This window comes from Pipistrellus hanaki, assembly GCF_964339955.1.
Source record: "Pipistrellus hanaki genome assembly, chromosome: 4".
NCBI classification, from domain to species: domain Eukaryota; kingdom Metazoa; phylum Chordata; class Mammalia; order Chiroptera; family Vespertilionidae; genus Pipistrellus; species Pipistrellus hanaki.
The window spans coordinates 36,077,871-36,097,724 of NC_140506.1; the positions used below are offsets into that span (position 1 = coordinate 36,077,871).

Here is a 19,854-nt window from a genome sequence, read left to right on the forward strand (position 1 = left end):
CACACACACACACACACACACACACACACACACACACAATCAGCGCTCCATCTCCCTGGAGGAAAAGGAACCGTGCCGTTTGTCCCGTAACAGCAGCAACCACGCCGTCTCCCGTCCCCCCTCCGAACGCTCCAGACGTGAACCACAGAGCGGGCGGGCGGCTGCAGCCCGGGCCGCCAGCTCCGCCGGGACCCCAGCTGCCGGGGAGCCCAGCCCGGCGCGGCCCCCGCGCCGCCGCTCTCCCTGGGCGGCCGGGGAGGGCGGGCCCAGGGCCCAGCGGCCGCGCTGCGCCCCGAGCGCGGTAGGGGGCGCTGCGCCGCGCGCGCTGCCTGTGCCTGGATAACGGGGCCCGGCGGGAGGAGAAAGGAAACCTGCCGGGGAGGCAGCGGCGGCAGCCCGGACGGAGCGAGGCAGGAGAGTTCACTCGGGCTCCTCCGGTGTCAGCGCGCAGTGGCTGCACGGGCGCCGGCGAGAGGGAGCGGCGAGGGAGCCGGGCGCCCATCCCGGGACGGCGCGGGGAGGGCCCGCGAGGAGCCGGAGGCAGCGCGCCGGCCGGGCGCGGAGCCGGCGAGCCTGGCGAGCGAGGGCAGCCGCGGGGGGCGCGCCCGGGGCGGGCCCCCGGAGCAGCGCAGGATGCCCCACGAGGAGCTGCCGTCGCTGCAGAGACCCCGCTATGGCTGTAAGTGCGCCGGGCGGGCGGGCGGGCGGGGTCCCGCCGCCGGAGGGACCCTCTCCTTGGAAAAGCGGAGGGAGCCGGTGCGCGCCGCGGGGAGAGCGGGAGGGAGGCGGCTGGGCGGCTGCAAAGTTGGGAGGTGGAGTTGCAAAGGGTGGTCAGCGCCGTCCTCCCACTCTCCCCACACACGTCTGATCCCCAGCTGGCAGCACCCCCTTTGCACCCGCAAACCGCCCGGGGCGCGCGGGTAGCGCGGGGTGTGCGCGCCGGGACCGGCCAGGTTGGGGGCTTATGGGGATCAGGTGAGGAGCCCGCGGGGCCCCAGGCCGCTGCCGGCTTGGGCCAGGGGGTGGCGTCAGGGACTGGGCTCGGAAGGAGAGGAAAGTTTGTTGGCTGTGGCTACAGGTGGGCGCCGGAGCTGGGTAGCGTGGCCAACGCAGCTTTTGTGGAAGCGCAGGCATTCCCTCCCATCGCGCGCCCTCGGACTTCACCTGGGCCCCGCCAGAGCCAGTGTGGGCCCCACAGCTGTGAATCCTTTGGTGCTGCCTCCGAAGGGAACTCGAAGGGAACACCTCCGGCCCCAGCCTCTCCTGGCTCCCCTCGAACCCAGGACAGTGCCGCCCGCGCCCGCGGGAGGTGGCTGCCGCGGAGAGGGGGGCCCGCGTGACCAGAAGGAGAGGGTGTCAGTTGCCCCGGGGACTGCCCTCCGAGAGAGGCTGCTTAGAGGCTGGTCCGGGGTGGAAGGAGCCAGATTAGCACCAACCACGTGGCTGCGTGTGCAGAGTTCAGAGTCTTTGCTAAGCATGTGCCAGGAAGTATTTCTCCTAAAACAAACAAAGTTGACTCTCCTCACTCTCCTCTCTCTCTCTCCAGGGTAGGTCCTATTAGTGAGGCTTGGCCAAGGACCGCAGGTTAATCTTTTGCGGAGGCTGGCCTTGGTAGCAGAGGTACCAGGTTTTGGTTAAGGTGGTGTTGCAGGGTGTTTTTGTGTGTGTGTGTGTGTGTGTGTGTGTGTGTGTGTGTGTTTTGTGTGTTTTTTTCTGTGGTTTGGCTGGTTGGGAGGCCTGTAGACTTGCCTAAGAAAAAAAAGGGGAGTAGTCAACTTGTGTAAGTTCCCCCTCCCCTTCCTCCCCACCAGTCTTGGAATGGAGAGTCAGAGATGGCAAATTCGTTTTCCAGAGTGACCCTGCTGATGTCAGGCAGCGAGGAGGAGGCCTGAGCAGTCAGCTGAAGTCGCTGTGCTGCAGGGAAATGCATCCAGCACTTCTCTGCAGCCTTCGTTTGCACTTTGGTAAACCACAGGAGACATGCTGGGCTCATCCAAGTCGGTGAAAGCCCTTTGTATACGTGACAAGCTCCCAGAACACGTAGTAGCACCAGCATGTCAAACTCAAAGGCTGACACGGGCCGAATAAACAAGGTTTAGGTTTATGTGGGCCACAAAAAAACAAAAGCTTCAATTTTCATAGAAACGTAGGTTTATTTCAATAGAGACATGCTGAATACACAGGGCTGAAATAAATAATTGTTAACATAAAATAATAGAACATTTTAATAAAATTAATATTTTTTTCTTGAACGTTATTTTACCAGACACTGAATAACTGCACAAATAATAGGCGCAATGCAAGTAAACCTATTTTTCCTGTTCTCCGAAAGCAAAATATTTCCTGTTGTGCACACCAGACAAATCCGTACAAGACTAATGACCTGGCAATTGGCTGCTAAAACATTCGCTGCTAGTATTAGTGTAGAGAAATGGTGCCGTGCGCATGAGGCGAGTAAGGGAGATGAATGCAACATGATTATAGTAACCAGTCATTAGCGAACGTTGTAGTTCATTATTAATAATTATGTATAACAGGATATTGTAAAAATCAAGTTAAGACAAATGAATGCAACACGATTATAGAAATCAGTCATTATCGAACATTATAGTTCGTTATTCATAATTATATATAACAGGATATTGTAAAAATTAAGACATTTATTTTTACATGTAAACCGGTTTGGCTCAGTGGACAGAGCATCAGCCTGCGGACTGAAGGGTCCCAGGTTCGATTCCGATCAAGGGCATGCACCTTGGTTGCGGGCACATCCCCGATGGGAGGTGTGCAGGAGGCAGCTGATCAAGGTTTCCAGCTCTCTATCCCTCTCTCTTCCTCTCTGTGAGGAATCAATAAAATATATTTCTTAAAAATAAAATGTTTCTTACATACCGTTAAATTGGTTAGGCCGCAAAAATATTCATTGTGGGCTGCATGTGGCCCGCAGGCGGCGAGTTTGACATGCTTGTAGTAGCATCACTGTGCCAAGTTATAAGATGGCCACGAAGTCTGGAAACTGGGCGAATGTGTCACATTTTAAACCGTGGTGTGTTCCGTGTGCGGTCCTTCACTCGTTCATTGTGACGTGAAAAGTTGCAGTGAGTGGAGTGTGTTGATGCAGCTTTCCATCTGTCTCTGCATGTGCATCTGACATGTTGCTTCGTTTTCATTGATTACTCCACTCAGAAGCAGCAGTGGAGGAAGTTCAGGTCCCGCGAGCATGAGAGCACTCCACGTGGCCACTGCCAGGAAATCATCATCCAGCTTTTCTCCCTATGCCACCTTGTCGGAATCACTCCTGTTTACCTTCCCCCGGGTCATGAAGAGCTGGCATTCTTTGGTCACTTAATGTAGTAGTGAGTGGGAAATATTTGCCAGTTCCCAGACTTTCGGACCACCCTGAAATGTTAAGGCTTTAATGCAATAGCCTACTATGTCCTAAAGTGATTTGATACCCGTTGTGTGAATGGCATATGTTTGTAATCCGTTTTTAAAACATCTGGTGGCATGTACGTTAGTGTTAAGTGCTACCTAACACCAACTATTCATGCAGAAGGGGGTGATAGGAGGAATCAGGATATGTCATTTCTGGTTGTTGTTGGCTTCCCGGGCTTCTGTCAACACGAGGAAAATGCAGGCTTGTCCTTGCTGTGTGGTGTGACAGGGCTTCACTTTTTACTTTTTGTGGGTTCGGTAAGTACAGGTTCAAGAAAACCTCAAACCTATCCTAAACAGACTTCATCCCAGACATTTAAAAATAAGCCAAGTCCCAACGCATTCCCTATTCATTGTTATCCTTTCAGTTCCCGTGTTGTACATTTTGAGTAAAAGGAACTTGAGACAGGGCTTTCCAAACAGCATTTTGGTAGTTTGAATGAAGTTGTTCGAGTGGTTTCAGGTCTGGTCTTCTGTTTGCCATCTCTCCTTCCCCCCTTGAAATACTTTTAATTGAGGAATTCTTGTACAGGGTCAATGAGCTCAGCTCAGACTGCTTCTCCGCCAGGCTGAGCGTCTGTAAAACACTGTAGAGTGAGCCGTCCTTGAGAGATTTCTCAATGAGTTCTCCAGGAAGGCACCCTTCTCAGGTTTCTTTCTTTCCTTCTTCTTCCTGACACGAGAGATTGCTGAAATCTTCCTGATTACACATTGGTGCGATGAGGTAAAACGAAAGAGACCGCTTTCTGTTGAATCCCTTCTGCTTTCATGTTGGCCACACCCCCCTGCAACCTGTGAAGTTATTTTGTGTGATGTTACTGCAGAGCAAAATGAAAACATCAGCTTTTCACTTAGATGCAGTTCTGCAGAAAGAGGGGGGGGGGGGGGAGAAAGAGGGGTGGAGGGAGGTGGAAACTGCTCTACTAATTTAGATGAAACTAGAAGAGTATGTATTATAACCAGAACCTTTTGTTTACACTCAAAACCAAATTTAAATGACACTTTAGGTATATGTTCAGAAATAACTTTTGTGCTATTGTAATGAATTACGATCTCTTTTCAGAGTAATTCTGAAAATATATTTCCACCATGATCTCTCAAAAGTTTTGTTTTAGTTAAAATTGAGAGTCAAAAAGGCCAGTAAGAGCTAAAGAGGGGCTTTCGGACCAGATTTTTATCACTGATAATCCAATCAACATTTAAGTGCCTACTGTGGGTCTGTAATCAATGTTCATGTAGTAGCAGCTGTGCTTATCCTCTTTTTGCATTCCTTTCCTCTCACGAGAAACTGTAAAATTAATAGTGATCAAGGTTTCACTGTTGGTTTATTTTAAAACAAGCAGCGTAAACCCTCTGTGTGTGTGGTGTGTGTGTGTGGTGTGTGTGTGTGTGTGGCAGAGGAAGGTTCTGGCTGATGCTGTGAGCTTTTGAATAATGCTCTTGTCTGAAGGGTGGGACTTCTAAATTACCTGGTAACTGGAATATTGGAGTAGGCAAGGTAAGAAAAATTCTCACCTATTTCCCAGCATCAGCCGGAGAGGAAGAAATTTCAGTTCTGAACTAGTTACACTTGGGTGTGTCAAACAGGATTGAATGCATCTGTGTTTCAGGCAGCGTGGCTCTCACAGTCTGTCAGCTCTTCCATTGGAAGGGCCGAAGGCTTGAGATGTGTGCACTGTCCCTGTGATGCTGTCTCTGGGAGACAAAAAGCCAGGGCACTCCTTCATATGCTAATGTTTCGGTTGAGCATTGCACAAGGAGCTTTAAGGTCAGCAGTTAAAGTGTTGTTTTAGTGTGCTTTTAACTTTAATTACACATGTTGTTAGCCAAATGACTTGTTTGGGAGAGTTGAAGCTTGTAATACAGAGTTTGTTTTAGAATTTAGTGTTCCTTAGGATGTTAGCGAACCCCTTTGCTCCTTCCCCTCGCCTTCCCACTCCGAAAGCTTTTAGCAGCTCATTTCGTTTGAAAGGTTTGTAGCCACACAAATCTGTGCACCTGAATCTCTGACAATCAAAAGAGAAACAAAGGACACCCAGCTTCTGATTTGGCAGTCAGATAAGTCCTGCAGGGTGGGGAGGCAGTCAGCCTGGGTGTGGAATTGAGGTGCGGACTGCTCTTCCTGTGCTGGTATCAGCTGCTCATTACCTTTGAGAGGGCCACCAGCTTCCCCGGTTCACAAAGAAGCTGAAATCGGGATGTTGGCTCCGGGCCACGCGTTAGCAGGTGACAGTGGGAACCGGGAAGCCAGCGCTTGTCAGAACCTGTAGCTCAGGAGCTACGGCCAGTTCACCTCCCTTGAACGGATTGTAAGTGTTTCACCCCTATTTCTGTTTAAGGGGTTTGCCATGATTTCATCAAACTTCAGAAGCCTGTAGCCGTTTGGATAGTATGAGCTTAACGGATGATGCATGGTGTTCTCTCAACCCACCTGCCCCAAGGAAAAGCATTGAATCCATGGGCTTTTCACAGAGTACAGTCAGGCTTCATGAAAGGGTTGCATGTATATGTAGAGACTCCCCATCTCACTGAAATAAAAGAGAGGCTTTTCCATAACTTAATGGCATGCCCCAATGACTATACATAAGATAATTTGTAAAACACACTTTATGACATACACTGGCTGTGCCTGCAAGTCTGAGGTTGATGAGAAATCAGGCCGAAGCATGCAGTGAGCTGGCTGACCGATGCTTTTCACCTTCCTGTTCTATTTTTGTTTTCTCCCTCGAAAAGCAGGATGGTGTTGATGAAATGGCAAAAGCTTTGGAGTTGAGTAGATGTGGGTTTGAATTCAGACCTGGCCATTGACTGCCCTTGTAGCCCTGAGGGTTTCTCCTGTAGTTTGGAAGGTGTTTTATGGTCCTATAACAGTGGCTGTTGTGGGTTCCTGGCACATGTGTGGGACAAATTGCAATCATTCAATGAATTGAGCACCTAGTATGTACAACATACTATAGATAAAGGAAAAATGGCTAAGATGGTGACAGCTTAGAAGAAAACCTGGAAGGTAAAGAATAGCACTTATACTTCTTCTAGAGGCCCAGTGCACAAATTCATGGGTGGATGGGATCCCAATGGGGGCCCATCAGGCCGGGCTGGTGGGGGGGAGGGGCCATCGTAGCCACTGTTCATTCTGGTTGTTTTGGTCGTTCCACCAGTCCAGTCGCTGGCCTGTGTGTGTGTGTGTGTGTGTATAAACCACACCTTCAACATCTGTGGCAGTGAAGACATGAGAGTGATTGACGGATATAGATGATGGCAATGGGGAAGTGCCACAAAAGTTCTGAGTTTGAACATGATCTTGAAGGAAGGTCAGAGAAAAACTGAAAGGCATTTCAGTGTGTTTGTTGTGTGGGTAGTTTGGTGGAGTTGAAGATTGGGGTGTGTGGATGATGCTGTGGAAGAGAGTTGTAGCTGGAATGGGTTTATCATGGAATCCCTTATATGTAGGCAGCTAAGGGCAAGTAGAGTTGTCTTGGGGAGTGTAGAATGAGCCCATCTCTCACTGAAGCAAAGGGATCTTTTTTCTTTTTAACCTTTTCATTAGATTTCCGTTGACGAGTGGTCAGTGAAGTGGGGAGTGGTGGGAAGGTTAGGTGTGGTTGGAGTGCATGGTGCTGGGAGCTGTGGGAGGGTGGGTGAGGCTTGGGACGGGTGCCTTTGCTGCCCTCTCCTCTCTCTGCGGCTCAGAGGCCCCTTCACCATGCTTCTGGGTTTGGGGATTCTTTTGGATGGGCTGGTTTGTCAGGTAGTTTTGCTCAGGATAGACCAGAAGTTACTGAATAGTGATTATGCTTTTGGAATTGATGCCATTCAATGATACAAAGAGAGTAGGCGTGGACTCTCGCTGGACCCTAACAGACTCCTGCCAGGAGACAGACAACTAACTCTAAACTATCCCAGTAGGTAAATTCCCTGAGAGCAGGTAAGAAAAAAAGAGGTAGGCCAGGACCTTGATGAGGATCCTTGTGCAAGGGGGAAAAGACACCTCTGTGTCATTACCTCTTCACTGTGCTTGCAGGTTTTTGTCAAGTGAGTGTAAACACACAGCACGTGCCTGCATGCTTATTGACTAAATTCACCGGGTTTTTTATTTGAGCACACACATGGACCACATCCAAACCCAGGCATTGATTTCTATACAGCTTTGTGTTTATTTTATAGGCTATAATTTGGAATGTCTTTAAGGTTGCTTTCTTCCCTTCTGGGAAACAAATGTGATTTGAAAGATCAAGTCCAATATCTTCACTAACTAAGGGAGTAAGTGAGGTCAGCTCCCCAACGATGGAGGTGGAGGTGGAGGGGGTGCTCTTAGGAGTCACCGGAAGGCTGAGTGAGCTGGGGAGACTTTTTGTATAAAAGGAAGGCCCCACATCTGACAGGTCTGGGCTCTGATCATTGCAGGTGTGTCTGGACAGTAAGAGTTGTATGATGTCCTCTTCCTCCATTTTTTTCCCCCTCCAGGACAGCTTATGGTAAGTGTTGCACTCATTCACTTATTCACAGTTTTTGGAACAGTTGGATGTTAGCAGAAATACTATTTGATAGGCATACGTGCACCCAGGTCATCCCCACTTTGCAGGGAAACTACAGATGGTTTATTTCGCTGTTGGTTAAAAATAGATGGATATCCCTATGATATTCTTGTTCATCTTTCATTCTATATCTGAGTTTTATTTTCCAAAAAAAAGAAAAAGAAAATACTCATTAAAAAATAGATAATATTAGATAGATATGGTTCTCTCTCCATGAGAAGCAGGGCCACATGAGTCCTGTCTTTGCGTAGGCACGGACTGTGTGACGGTTTCAGAGCTATCTTCCTCAGTTCTCCAACACTGTAACGTTTGCTGTTGTCAGTTTGAATTTGCTAGCCGTTTGGAGAATTGTACTTGCATGTTCCTCATTGGCTCGGGCTATAACTTTCACATTGAATTAGGTGAACTCTGAGGAAGAAAGGGAACTAACTTTTAATGGGCTTCCATGTAGCAGTTTTGAAATCTCTGAAAATCTTTGATCTGTACAGTAGGACAAACAACATTTAGCAATCAAACAGGGAAGGTACACTTAATCTGTATACACGTGGATATCTCTGGAAGGTTATGCAAACATCTCCTTAAAGGTTGCCTTTGTGTGGGGGACTGAGGGCAAGGGTGGGAATACTATTTGGAAATTGTTTTTTTCCATGTGTTACCTTTCAATAAAAACAAAGCCAGTGTGTTTTGAGAATACTGCATTGTTTGCCCCGAGAAAAGCATGGATAAAATAGAACAGCAATGTAATCCCTGAGGGTGGGGATTGTGTCTTTTGGTCACTGCTGTCTCCCCAATGTCCCATACCTACGTCAGTCAACATGTCTGCAGTGATTCTCTCTAGATCAGCGATTTTCAGCCTTTTTCATCTCATGGCTATTGTTGTGTTGGCTGTTGTTATTTTTTTTTTATTTGACAGTCTAAGGGAAAAGAGGTCACAGTACCCCTGACTAAATAGCCAGACATTGAATGTTTCAAAAATTCTTGTGGGGCCTGGCCAGTGTGGCTCAATTGGTTGGAGTGTTAACCTGTATTCTGAAAGGTCTAGGGCTCGGTTTCTGGTCAGGGCACATGCCCAGAGTGTGGATTCCATCCCCAACTGGGGTGTGTTCAAGAGGCAACAGATTGATGTTTCCCTCTCACATCGGAGTTTCTCTCTTCATCCCTCTCTTAAAAAAAAAAAAAAAAAAAAAAGATAAATAAATAAGTAAAATTGTAAGAATGCTGTGAAAAATTCTTGCAGAGCACCAGTTGAAAATTGCTGTTCGAGATCGTGGATGAATGAAACACTTTTTATTTTCCTTCTCTAAATTTCCTGCTATAAAAATGTGTCTGTAGTTAGAAAAGCTACAACAGTTACCCTTTGCTGCTCAAGATACAAAGTTCTCACTAGCCATAAACTGTGCCTTGGGAAAATTAATGTCTGAAAACAGGTCTGTTTGTATTGGAAGGAGATGTAATTTTCCAGGTGTATATATGTGTGTGTATGCATGTATGTGTGCATTTGTGTGTGTGCAGGTATGCATGAGAGAGAGATGGAGAGACAGAGATGGAAAGGCTGAATGCTGAAGGTCCAGGACTTCTAGCTGTACCCAGTAGAGAGACAATGAGATGTTCAATTAAAACAAGGAATCAACAAAGTGAAGTTAGCAATGGTGACATACTCAAAAAGCTTCATTGGGCAGTAGCTACTCAAGGTTTGTATAATAAAATTTGTGGAGGGAAAGACTGTAGGAAGCTGATCTGTAAAAGGCAATAAGGAAATCAAGAATAGTGTCCACATAGAATAAAGGTTGCTGACATAAAAGGAGGGGATTATTCTCTGGACTCAAAGGAGAACCTCAGGAGCCTGGAAGGACATAGAACACCCATGACCTCTCTTTCATGCACCAGGAGGTGTAGGGTGCTGTGTACATGTCGGGACTTACATGGGGTGTGCAGACCCAGTGCCTTCGGGGGTCGTGTGATCGGAGCCTTATATAAACATGATAAGAAGCATCGGCGTGTCCCTCCACTGGAAATGGCCTTTGATATCTTAGTCCCTCAAATTGGTAGGAAAATATTTGTGAACTGAACAGTCAAAACCAGATCAGTATATGGGCTTCTTGGCTTCTTGGAAGCTGCCATTGTCCCCTGCCATTATGTTGTGAAACTCAGGTAGCTGTGATGAAGTATTGTCACCTTAGGATGATGGGAGACAGGAAACACCATGATGGTAAGGTCAGCGTTCAGCATCCAAAGTCTTAGATTGAGGTATCGCTTTGTGACGTTGGGTATGACTTTTATGAGCTTTTCCGTCTACATCTGAAGAAGTGAGTTTGTTTTTACCTCAAAAGGGGTGTGAGGACCGAAACCGATTTGGCTCAGTGGATAGAGCGATGGCCTGCAGACTGAAGGGTCCCAGGTTCGATTCTGGTCAAGGGCATGTACCTTGGTTGCAGGCACATCCCCGGTGGGTGTGTGCAAGAGCCAGCTGATCGATGATTCTCTCTCATCGATGTTTCTAACTCTCTATCCCTCTCTCTTCCTCTTTGTAAAAAATCAAAAAATATATTAAAAAAAAGGGGGGGGGTGAGGTATGAGAAATTGATTTGAAAACTGGTCAGATGTGTTTGGGTGGTGGTGGTGGTGTAATTTTGCCACTTATTTGAATAACCATTTAATGTAGTCTTAATAGTGTTGGAAAGGGTTTACCACTTAATCATCTATCTCAAAGCAATGCCACTTTAGTTTTTGTGACATACGCTGTTTGGTCTGGGACTTCTTTTCCCTTCCTCCAGCTTTAAAGGCAAGTTCTTGGCTTTTGTAACAATTTGTTTGATATATCCATTTTCTAAATCCTAATATATATAATCTTTGGCCAGGTCCTTCCTTGTCCATTGGAGCATTTTTCTTACAAGGAGTGTAAATACTGAAAACATAAGTGAGTAATAAGACCCTGAAAATTGAAAAGACTTTTCAAGAGTTAATCTTTGAGACTCATGCTAGGAGAATGTTTCATGCAGGGAGATGTCTTTGTGACATAGGAAATCCATAGGAAATCTGCTTTTTTAACAACCGGGTTCAAGTTCACCATCCAACATAAATTCCACACCAAGATTTTCCCCATCTGTCCTTGGTTTGGATCCAGGGTCCAGTCAGGTTTCTCACATTGCCTTTGGCTGTAATGTCCCTTTGGTCTTCCCCGGCTGGAACAGTGCTCCTGCGTCCCTCTCCATCCAGGGACATTGAGTGTCCCGAGGAACCCAGGCCTGCCTCCTGGTATGAGTGCCTCCTGAGTGACAGTGCTTCCTTTGGCTGCATCCCATCGAGACCACCATGTCCATCCTCCCACTACTGGCGATGAATAAATACTTAAAAAAATTCCCCTAGGATGCCCAGGTGGTTGGCTTATCTGTTGAGCCTCGACCTAGGAACCAGGTTCGATTCCTGGTTGGGGCACATGCCTCAGTTACAGGCTCGATCCGCATTAGAGAGTGTGCAGGAGGCAGCGATGGATGATGTTCCTCTCTCATTGATGTTTCTATCTCCCTCTCCCTCTTTCTTCCTCTTTCTCTAAATATCAATAAAAACGTATTTTTAAAAATTCCCTAGGCGATTCTAATGTACAGCCAAGGTTTGTGATCCATTGAATTAGTCAAAATCCCTCGCTCTGTATACATGTGTTTATTGTAAAATATGCATTAAATTTACTATTTTAAGTGTACACTTTTTAAAATAGTAAATTTACTATTTTAAGTGTACAATGGCATTAAGTACATTCACATTTTTGTGTAGCAGTCACCACTTTTTTGTCTTTATAACTCACTAAACAATAATTCCCCATTCCCCTCCCCCTAGCCCCTGGCAACCTAACCACCCTTCTACTTTCTGTTTCTATGTTTTTGATTACTGTAGATGTCTTACATAAGTGAAATCATACAATGTTTGTCTTTTAGTGACTGGTTTATTTCACTTAGTATAACATCCTCAAGAGTTTACCCAAGTTGCAGGATGTGTCAAAATTTCCTTCCTTGTCAAGGCTGAATCATGATCCATTGCATATATAGACCACATTTTGTTTATCCATTCATCCCTCAGTGGACACTTGGATTGCTTCTACCTTTTGTCTATTGTGAATAACACTGCGGGGAACATTGGCATACAGGTATATACCTTTGAGTTCCAGCTTTCACTTCTTTTGGGTATATACCCAGAAATGGGATTTGCTGGTTCATATGCAGTTCTATGTTTAATTTATGAACAACAGCCACACCCATCTTGTGTGGGTTTTTTGTTCTTTTGTGTTTTTCTTTAAACCAGTGAAGATGACAACTCTAATTCATTCTTATACACAGAGCACTCTAGGGCTTAGATGGGTGGAGGTGGCCAGAGGCCAGCAACCTCACTGGTCATGGGGCCTGGCTGGATGATGAATGGGCCCAGGTGTCACAGCACAGGGTTTGGGGGGGCAACAGACATGGGCATTAGGACACACGCACCTCTTACATTTCAGTCGAGTGAATTGAGGCAGCCTCAGAGGGTGAAATAACTTTGGGTTTAAGAATAACACAGAATGCTGGCCTCCTAGCTCCTGGCTCTGCAGAACAGCCTAGGAAGTCCTGAACCTTGTGCAGTCGCACCTCAGTGGGAGATCCTGGTCTGGGAGAGACATCCCGGAGTGCCTCATGCCTGGGAGGACGGGACAGGACCCCGAGAGGTGGCTGTTGTGTACCCAGTTCTAAAAGGAGGGGGACTGCTTGCTACCTTTTCCGTTAGTTTAACTTCTAGCGCTGATAATAACAAATACAAGTAGTGCTTCGATGAACCATATATATGTTCTAAGCACTTTACACACGAATCATCTGATTTAATCCTCATACCAACCCTTGAAGTTGGTAATATTGTCCCTATTTTTTTAGGTGAGAAAACTGAGGTCCAGAGATGTAAAGTAACTTGCCAAAGATCCCACAGCCCGTGAGCGGCAGATTTGAACCCAGGCTTTGTGTCTGCCATACCTGTTGGGGTACAAGTAAAAAGTCAGTTTTGGGTCCTTGGTACTCTGTCTTCTGGGTAAAGCATTTAGCCATTGTATTAGTTTCCTTTTTGTAGCAAACTAACACAAACTATGTGGCTTTAATACAATAGAAACATATTCTCTCATCATTCTGGAGGCTGGAAGTCCAAAATCCAGGTGTCGGCCCGAGCTGTGTTCCTCTGAAGGCTGTGCTGGAGGCTCTCGCCCCCTCCCCGTCTTCCTGGCTTCTGGTGTTACTGGTAATCCTTCGCACCTTTGGCTTTCAGAGGCATCACTCCAATCTCTTCCTCCAGGGTTCCATGGCATTCTCCTTAGAGGTATGGTTTTTCTTCTTATAAAGACACCAGTCATTGGATTAAGATCCACCCTAATGCCATGTGACCTCATTTTAATTTATTTCATCTATAAAGACCCCATTTCCAAATAAGTTCACCTGCTGTGGTCCTGGGCACACATGAATTTGGGAGATACTATTCAACACAGTATAGCCATTACCGTTAGGAAAAGGAAGAATTTTAGACATCCTGATTTTTTTTAGCCCAATGATATTGGCTGATCATGCGTAATGATGTATACAGTCATTGGTGAGTTAGCGGGGTTGACCGGTGCCTGCCATTAAGTCAAGGGTTTGGCATTGCCAAGGCTGAGGCATCATCGTGAAAGCAGATGAAAGGAGGGAGAGTGGGGAGAGTGCAGACAGCAGATATCAAAGGAAGGATTTGGAAGCATCAGAAGGCAGATGCACTGTGGGCACTAACGGAGTGAGAGAGAGAGACAGAGAAAGAGAGCAGTAATAGCATCACTCACTGTGCAGGAGCGAGCCCCTCAGAATGATACTTAAACCCTCTCAGTGACCTCACGGCTATTCAGCGCATTCTGAATAAGAGAGCTGGGTACTCTGTGGTCCTTTTTTAGGGCAGTTTCTATCAATTTACTTCGCAGTGCCTGTGGTTTAGCCAACAGTTAAGCAGAAAATAGGCTCATTTAGAGGTCCTTTGATCAGGCTAGATGGCTGAGACATACATCGTTTCCAACATAATTTCCGTGGCAACAAGACTTTTTGACATAAACCCATAACTCAAATTTGTGAATATCGACTCGCTGTTTTTATGCTTTGGCTGGTAGAAAGCACAGAACTAAATTATGAAGGGCTTACCCATTGTTTTTGGTATATTTATTATCCCTGCTTGCCTTCATCTTCTCTACTTCCATTTTTTTCCTTTACCCTATTTATTTCTTTATATTTATACTTTTTAAATAACGTATCTGTCTTTGTTTACCTGCTCAGACACTTTTAGGAAGGAAGGGAGATATATGCAAAGCTCATTCCCCAGAGGAGCCCTTTGGGCAGATCTCACTGCCCTCTGAGAGGGTCCTTCTGGGAGGGGAGAGGGCACCGTGCTGCACAGCTGGGCTCTGTTGCTTACGACCCGTCAGCCCTGGTTTCCTCTCCTGCGGAATGAAGTAAGGGGTGGCGGTACCGATCTGATGGCGTCCTTAGGACAAAATGGGACAGCAAAGGTAAAGCACTTATCACAGCGCCTGGCGTGTAGTGAGTGCTCAGTGGGTGGGGAAAGAAGCCTTCCAGAAGAGCCCCTGTGAGCTGGTGGGGTTGATTAGAGGAGAGGAGGGCAGAGTGCGTGGAGGACCGTGGATGCCGCCAGGGCAGGGAGTTTGAGACACGGAGGAGGCCCTGACCATGCCCGCCTGCCTTGCCGCTTCTTCCCTTGCATGTACTCGCTTGTTCCATCTCCCTGTGCAGCCCCGTTAAGGCAGATCCTGCCCTCCTCCCTGATCCCAGCAGAATCGAAGGGGAGGTTGGAGGCCGGTGACCACGACTATTTTGGGAGATGGGTTCTCCATTACGACTTTTATTGCCTTAGTATTTCTTTTCCCCATCCTCGTTTATTTACTACCTTATGTGACACACAAACTTTTGAAGTCTGAATAGCAGACAGCTGTTCATGTTACCATCGGAGAACCACAGACAGCTTAAAATAAACCGATTGGTTTCTAATGATGTGGAGAAACGCTTATATAATGAAGTGGAAAGCAGGATGCCCTGTGGGGAACGTGGAACTTAAATCCTGTCGGGGGAGGGAGGGGGAGAGGGGAAAGACTGGAAAGACAAGCATCAGATTGTTAGCAGTTGTTTTAGAGAGAACCATGCTTCCTGCTCTTCAGTTTTTCCTGAAGAGCCCTGTAATCATGTGTAAATAGGCGGGGGGAAAAACTCACCCGCACTAGTTTTCCTGCTGATTGTGAGATATGTCAAGTCTTGCCCCATCTGGACTTGGTGGACTTGGGCTAATATGGTCTCAGGTAGAACTTGCTGGTGTGATCAATAATTGCCAGTGACTCATCTTGCCGGCCCTGCAGTTCTGCTACCCTCCCCCTCCCCAGCCTCTGAGCTCCATCCAACCTCCTAGGCCTCACGGGTCAGTGTGAGTGCCCCATGGAAACGGGTGTTTTTCTTACGTGCTGGTGTTAGACGTTGGAGGATGGACTGAGTTTGAATTGGAACGTGTTGTGCAACCAACTTCACGGGCCAGGTGGAGAGCAGGCTTTCCCAGGGTTTGGGCCAGTAACCTCTCTCTTGACCCCCCCAGGTCCCAAGATTAGATGTGCTCGGTGCTGGGTTTCCCGGCACGGGTGAGCAGAATTCCGGTCAGCGGGCACATCACACCAGCCAGAGCCAAACGAGACGTAATTGCTCCCGGGCTTCATGCGCACGTCTGCAGCCGACTGCTGGGCAGAAGGACGTCAGGCCCGGAGCTTTGTTCTCCTTGGGAATAGCCTGTCCCAGGAGACGGCCTGCAGGGCAATCCATTGTCCAGACCGAGACACCTTGTGGAAGACGGGGGGAGCGGTGGTGGTGTCTCTATTCATTATGTCAAAGGAACGGTGTCCGCGGGGCCATTTCTGGACAAACTGGGACGTAGGGTCTCCCTGCCCATCGGGATGAGTCTCTCTCTCTCTCTCTTCTGTGAAATGAGCTTCCCTTTCCTAGACAGAACTTGACAGCGATGTTTTGAAGCCAGAGTTGTTGGAGAGGATGCTGGGGTACTGGGGAAAAGGGGAAGCAGGGTGCCTCTTCAGGAAAGATGAGCTAAAAATAGAGCCCCGCCATTCAACCGTTGGCCTGGGCGCCTCAACACTGGGGTTTGTGCTATTGTGCCTTTCTCCACATTCCTGTGAGTCCGGCTCCTTTTCCTCTTTGTTCTAAAGGAAGCGGCTGCGTGCTGAGTCCGCAGGCCGGGACGCAGCCCCTTGAACACGCCTCCGAGGGAGCTGGGCCAGAGGATCAGTGCGGCCCCCACCGGCCCCCGGTTTTATAATCGGTAACCTACGGCCTGCACTGCATGAGGAATGAGGAGGGGCCGAGCGGGCCCTTCCTGCTGAAAGGACAGGGCCTGGCTCCTGTGTCCCTGGCTGTCACACACGCAGTGACAGGCGCCTTTCTGAGCCAAGGGTGGGAAACCATTGAGCAAGGGGGTGCGGCTTTTTTACTGGAGGCAGGGGGGGCGGGTCTTGGTAGGGGGAGCAGTAGGTAATAGGGGACACTGAGAGGGAAGAGCAGGTGACACTATGGTAAGGTGACCAGATGTCCCGCTTTTGGCAGGACAGTCCCGATTTTTAACAATTTGTCCCGCGTCCTGCAGCGTTTTTATTTTTATTTATGTATTTATTTTAAATATATTTTATTGATTTTTTTTACAGAGAGGAAGGGAGAGACATAGAGAGCCAGAAACGTCGATGAGAGAGAAACATCGACCAGCTGCCTCTTGCACACCCCCCACCGGGGATGTGCCTGCAACCAATGTACATGCCCTTGACCGGAATCGAACCTGGGACCCTTCAGTCCGCAGACCGATGCTCTACCACTGAGCCAAACCGGTTTCGGCCCTGCAGCGTTTTAAAAAAGTCCCTATTTTTGGAAAGAATCTTTTAAATCTTTTGGACTTTTTTTTAAAACGCTGCGGAACGTGGGACAAATTGTTAAGAATCGGGACTGTCCCGCCAAAAGCGGGACGTCTGGTCACCTTCCAGGGGTCCTCAAACTTTTTAAAGTGGGGGCCAGATTACGGTCCCTCAGAGAGCTGGAGGGCCGGACTATATGAACTACTAATCCCTACTGTAACACCTCGGCTGCGCTCACTGCCCAAAAAACCTGGCGGGCAGGATCAGACTCCCCTGGGGGCTGCATGTGGCCCGCGGGCCGTAGTTTGAAGACCCCTGCATGGTGAAATCTGAAGGCCAAGGTTTGTCAACCTCAGCACAAGTCATGTTGAAGGCTGGACCGCTCTGGTTGCTGGGGGCTGTGTGTGTGCTGTAGGATGCTCGTTGCCTCCCTGATGCACCGGCTGCCAGCAGTACCCCCCTCGCTTGTGACAACCCAGAATGTCTCTGGACGCTGCCAAGTGTCCCCGGATGAGAATCATCACTATGGCAAAGAAACAAAATTGTTTTCCGGATATTTTTTTTGTTCGTGTGTGTGTGTGTGTGTGTGTGTGTGTATGTGTTGTCGTGCTGTGTGCTGGCCAGGCTCCCGCCGTAAGCGTTTAGAATACCATTTACTGGACCAATTAGTGTTGGTGACGGTGGGAGGTGATTTAAAATAGAACAGCCTCACTTTCACGCTCTCGGCTTTGGCTCTGACATAAAGGGCGCCGAGCTCTGCCCCCTCCCCTTTCAGGAGCGCGTGAAGAATGAGGGCTTTCTGCGGGGGAATGCGATTATGCTGTTTCCCACCACTTCAAGCTATTTTCTCAGAATTTCTGCCGTGACTCGTAACGGGGTTGATACTGACAACACCATAGCATGGCACATGGGGGTTCTCCAGGGCAGCGCTTCTCACACTTTGATGTGCTGTTTGGTTGTGGTCTGAGGATCCGGGTTAGGCTGCGGGTTCAGGAGCTGGGCTGGGCCTGACCCTGTGTGCCCAGGTGGTGCCCGTGCTGCCGTAAGCCACACGTCCAGCAGGGAGGCTCTCATAGGGACCCGCTCTTGGAGTTAAAGAAAGTGTGGCAACATGTCCAGGAGGAGGATGGAGCACCCTGAGTGGGGGGCAGCATACGGCACCCGGCAATCTGGGGGGGGGCGGGTGGCGGGCCACGGGCTGCCCACAGACCTGTGTGTGGGTGAGACGTGCTCTTGAGCCCTGCAGGCTGTCAGGCAGCAGAAGGGCTGATGCTCGCAGCCGCTCACCTGGGGCGGTGAGGCGTTTAGCAGGACGGCCTGAGGCAGATGGCTGCACCCCCTGAGTGGGCATCGGAGGGGCAGATCGGCTCCAGAACGGCAGCAGATTGGACCGTTTTAGACTCTGAGCTGTTTGCTCGCTCCCCGGGTTCTGCTGGAGCGGAGAGAGTTGCACAGGAGAACCAGCCCCTCAGAAGGGCTTTGGCACAACTTTGCAAGTTGCTCAGCTCAGCTCAGCTCAGCTTGGCAGGGACGACAGGCCACCAGGCACTCCCTCTTTCAGCCTGGGACGCTCTCCTGGGGATTGGGCAGCCTGGGGAGCAGTGGCTACTCCTCTGCTTGCCCTGTGTCTCTGCAGGACCGCTGGCCCCAGGGAAGGGAGAGGGAGGTGATCCTGGCGCTGTGGGAAGTATGGAAAGCAGACCAGGCTGGGGATGCAAAGGAAGGTGCCCAGCCTAGGCCTCCCACTGGTCTGTGCCAGGTGTCAGGTCTGCATGCGAATCTGACAGGATAGCCTTGTCCTTACATTGCTCATTAAACTGACTTATGAAAAAATGTAAAATAACCTTTAATCTCATTATCCCAATATAACCATTGGGAGCATGTAGGCATATTTCTTTCTTGTTTTTATTCCCTCCCGTATGTCCTTTTATTTGTTGTTTTTCTGTTTGTCTGTATTAAAATTAGTTAATATTCCTATCACGTTGTTGAGGGTGTTAAAGTAAATGTTCACTATTCATAACTTTTCAAATTTAGAAGAGCGCCCATCTGTGAACGTCTCCGTGGGAGAACTGAAACAAATGAAATGCCTGCGCTCTCCATCCAGGAGTGAGATCCTGACCAAATCTTAAACTCCTAGCTCACTGGAGATTTGCATTTGAATACCTTAGCTCCAGCGGAATGAAAAGGATCACACACACACACACACACACACACATACACGCATACAGTTCTGTTTGTTAGGGTTTTCACACATTTTTAGTTCTCTCACAGCATCCCTCTATAAGAGGAAGTAGATTAGATACCCCCAGTTTATAGGTAAGGCCAGGAGAGTTTATAATGGTTTAAAGACTAATCTGAAGTCCTAGTCCAGACCTCAAAGTGTTTAGACAGTAATGAGATTTGGGATGAGAGAAATGTCACGTGCTTGAGCTAGGCATGCAGACCCATGTACCACCGATTCTCATGTAGTGCTCTATAGCAAATCACCCAAAGCGTAGTGAATAATACCACCACCATCTTCTTGTGCTTACCGATTCTTTGAGCTGGGAATTCAGGCGGGGAAGGGTGGGAATGGCTTGTCTTTTCTCCGTTTACTGGACCAGTTAATGTGCTGGAAAGACCCAAACTTCTGGGGGAGCTGGAACCATCTGGAAACTTCTTTTTCATATGCCCGGTACCTGAGCTGGAGTGACTTGAAAGGTGGGACTCAGCTGGGGCTGTTGACCAGAGGACCCTCAGGTAGTCTGTCCACGTGGCTTTCCGAGCATGCGGCTGGCTTCCAAGAGACCATTGAAGAACTGCATGGACTTTTGTAACCCAGCCTCAGAAGTCAGGGAGAGTCCCTTCTGCCACCCTGTATTGGTTGAAGCTCTTGTGTGTTTGCCCAGATTCATGGGGATGGGGCATAGATCCCACTGCTTTTCTCTAATTTTTAGAGAGAGAAGAAGGGAG

The 19,854-nt window shown here is 48.3% G+C and overlaps 2 protein-coding genes across 3 annotated transcripts in view; one reads left to right on the plus strand and one right to left on the minus strand.

The window, feature by feature from the left end:
• Positions 1–19,854, minus strand: part of F2RL2 (coagulation factor II thrombin receptor like 2) — a 505,949-nt gene that overhangs the window by 318,270 nt on the left and 167,825 nt on the right. The gene's annotated exons all lie outside the window — the stretch shown is intronic.
• IQGAP2 (IQ motif containing GTPase activating protein 2) overlaps positions 327–19,854 on the plus strand; it is a 254,590-nt gene continuing 235,062 nt past the window's right edge. For both annotated transcript variants that reach the window (XM_084881260.1, XM_084881261.1), the window contains exon 1: positions 327–679. In XM_084881260.1, the coding sequence (XP_084737386.1) occupies positions 634–679 (46 nt within the window). In that variant the 5' untranslated portion in view covers positions 327–633. The remainder of the gene's footprint in view (positions 680–19,854) is intronic.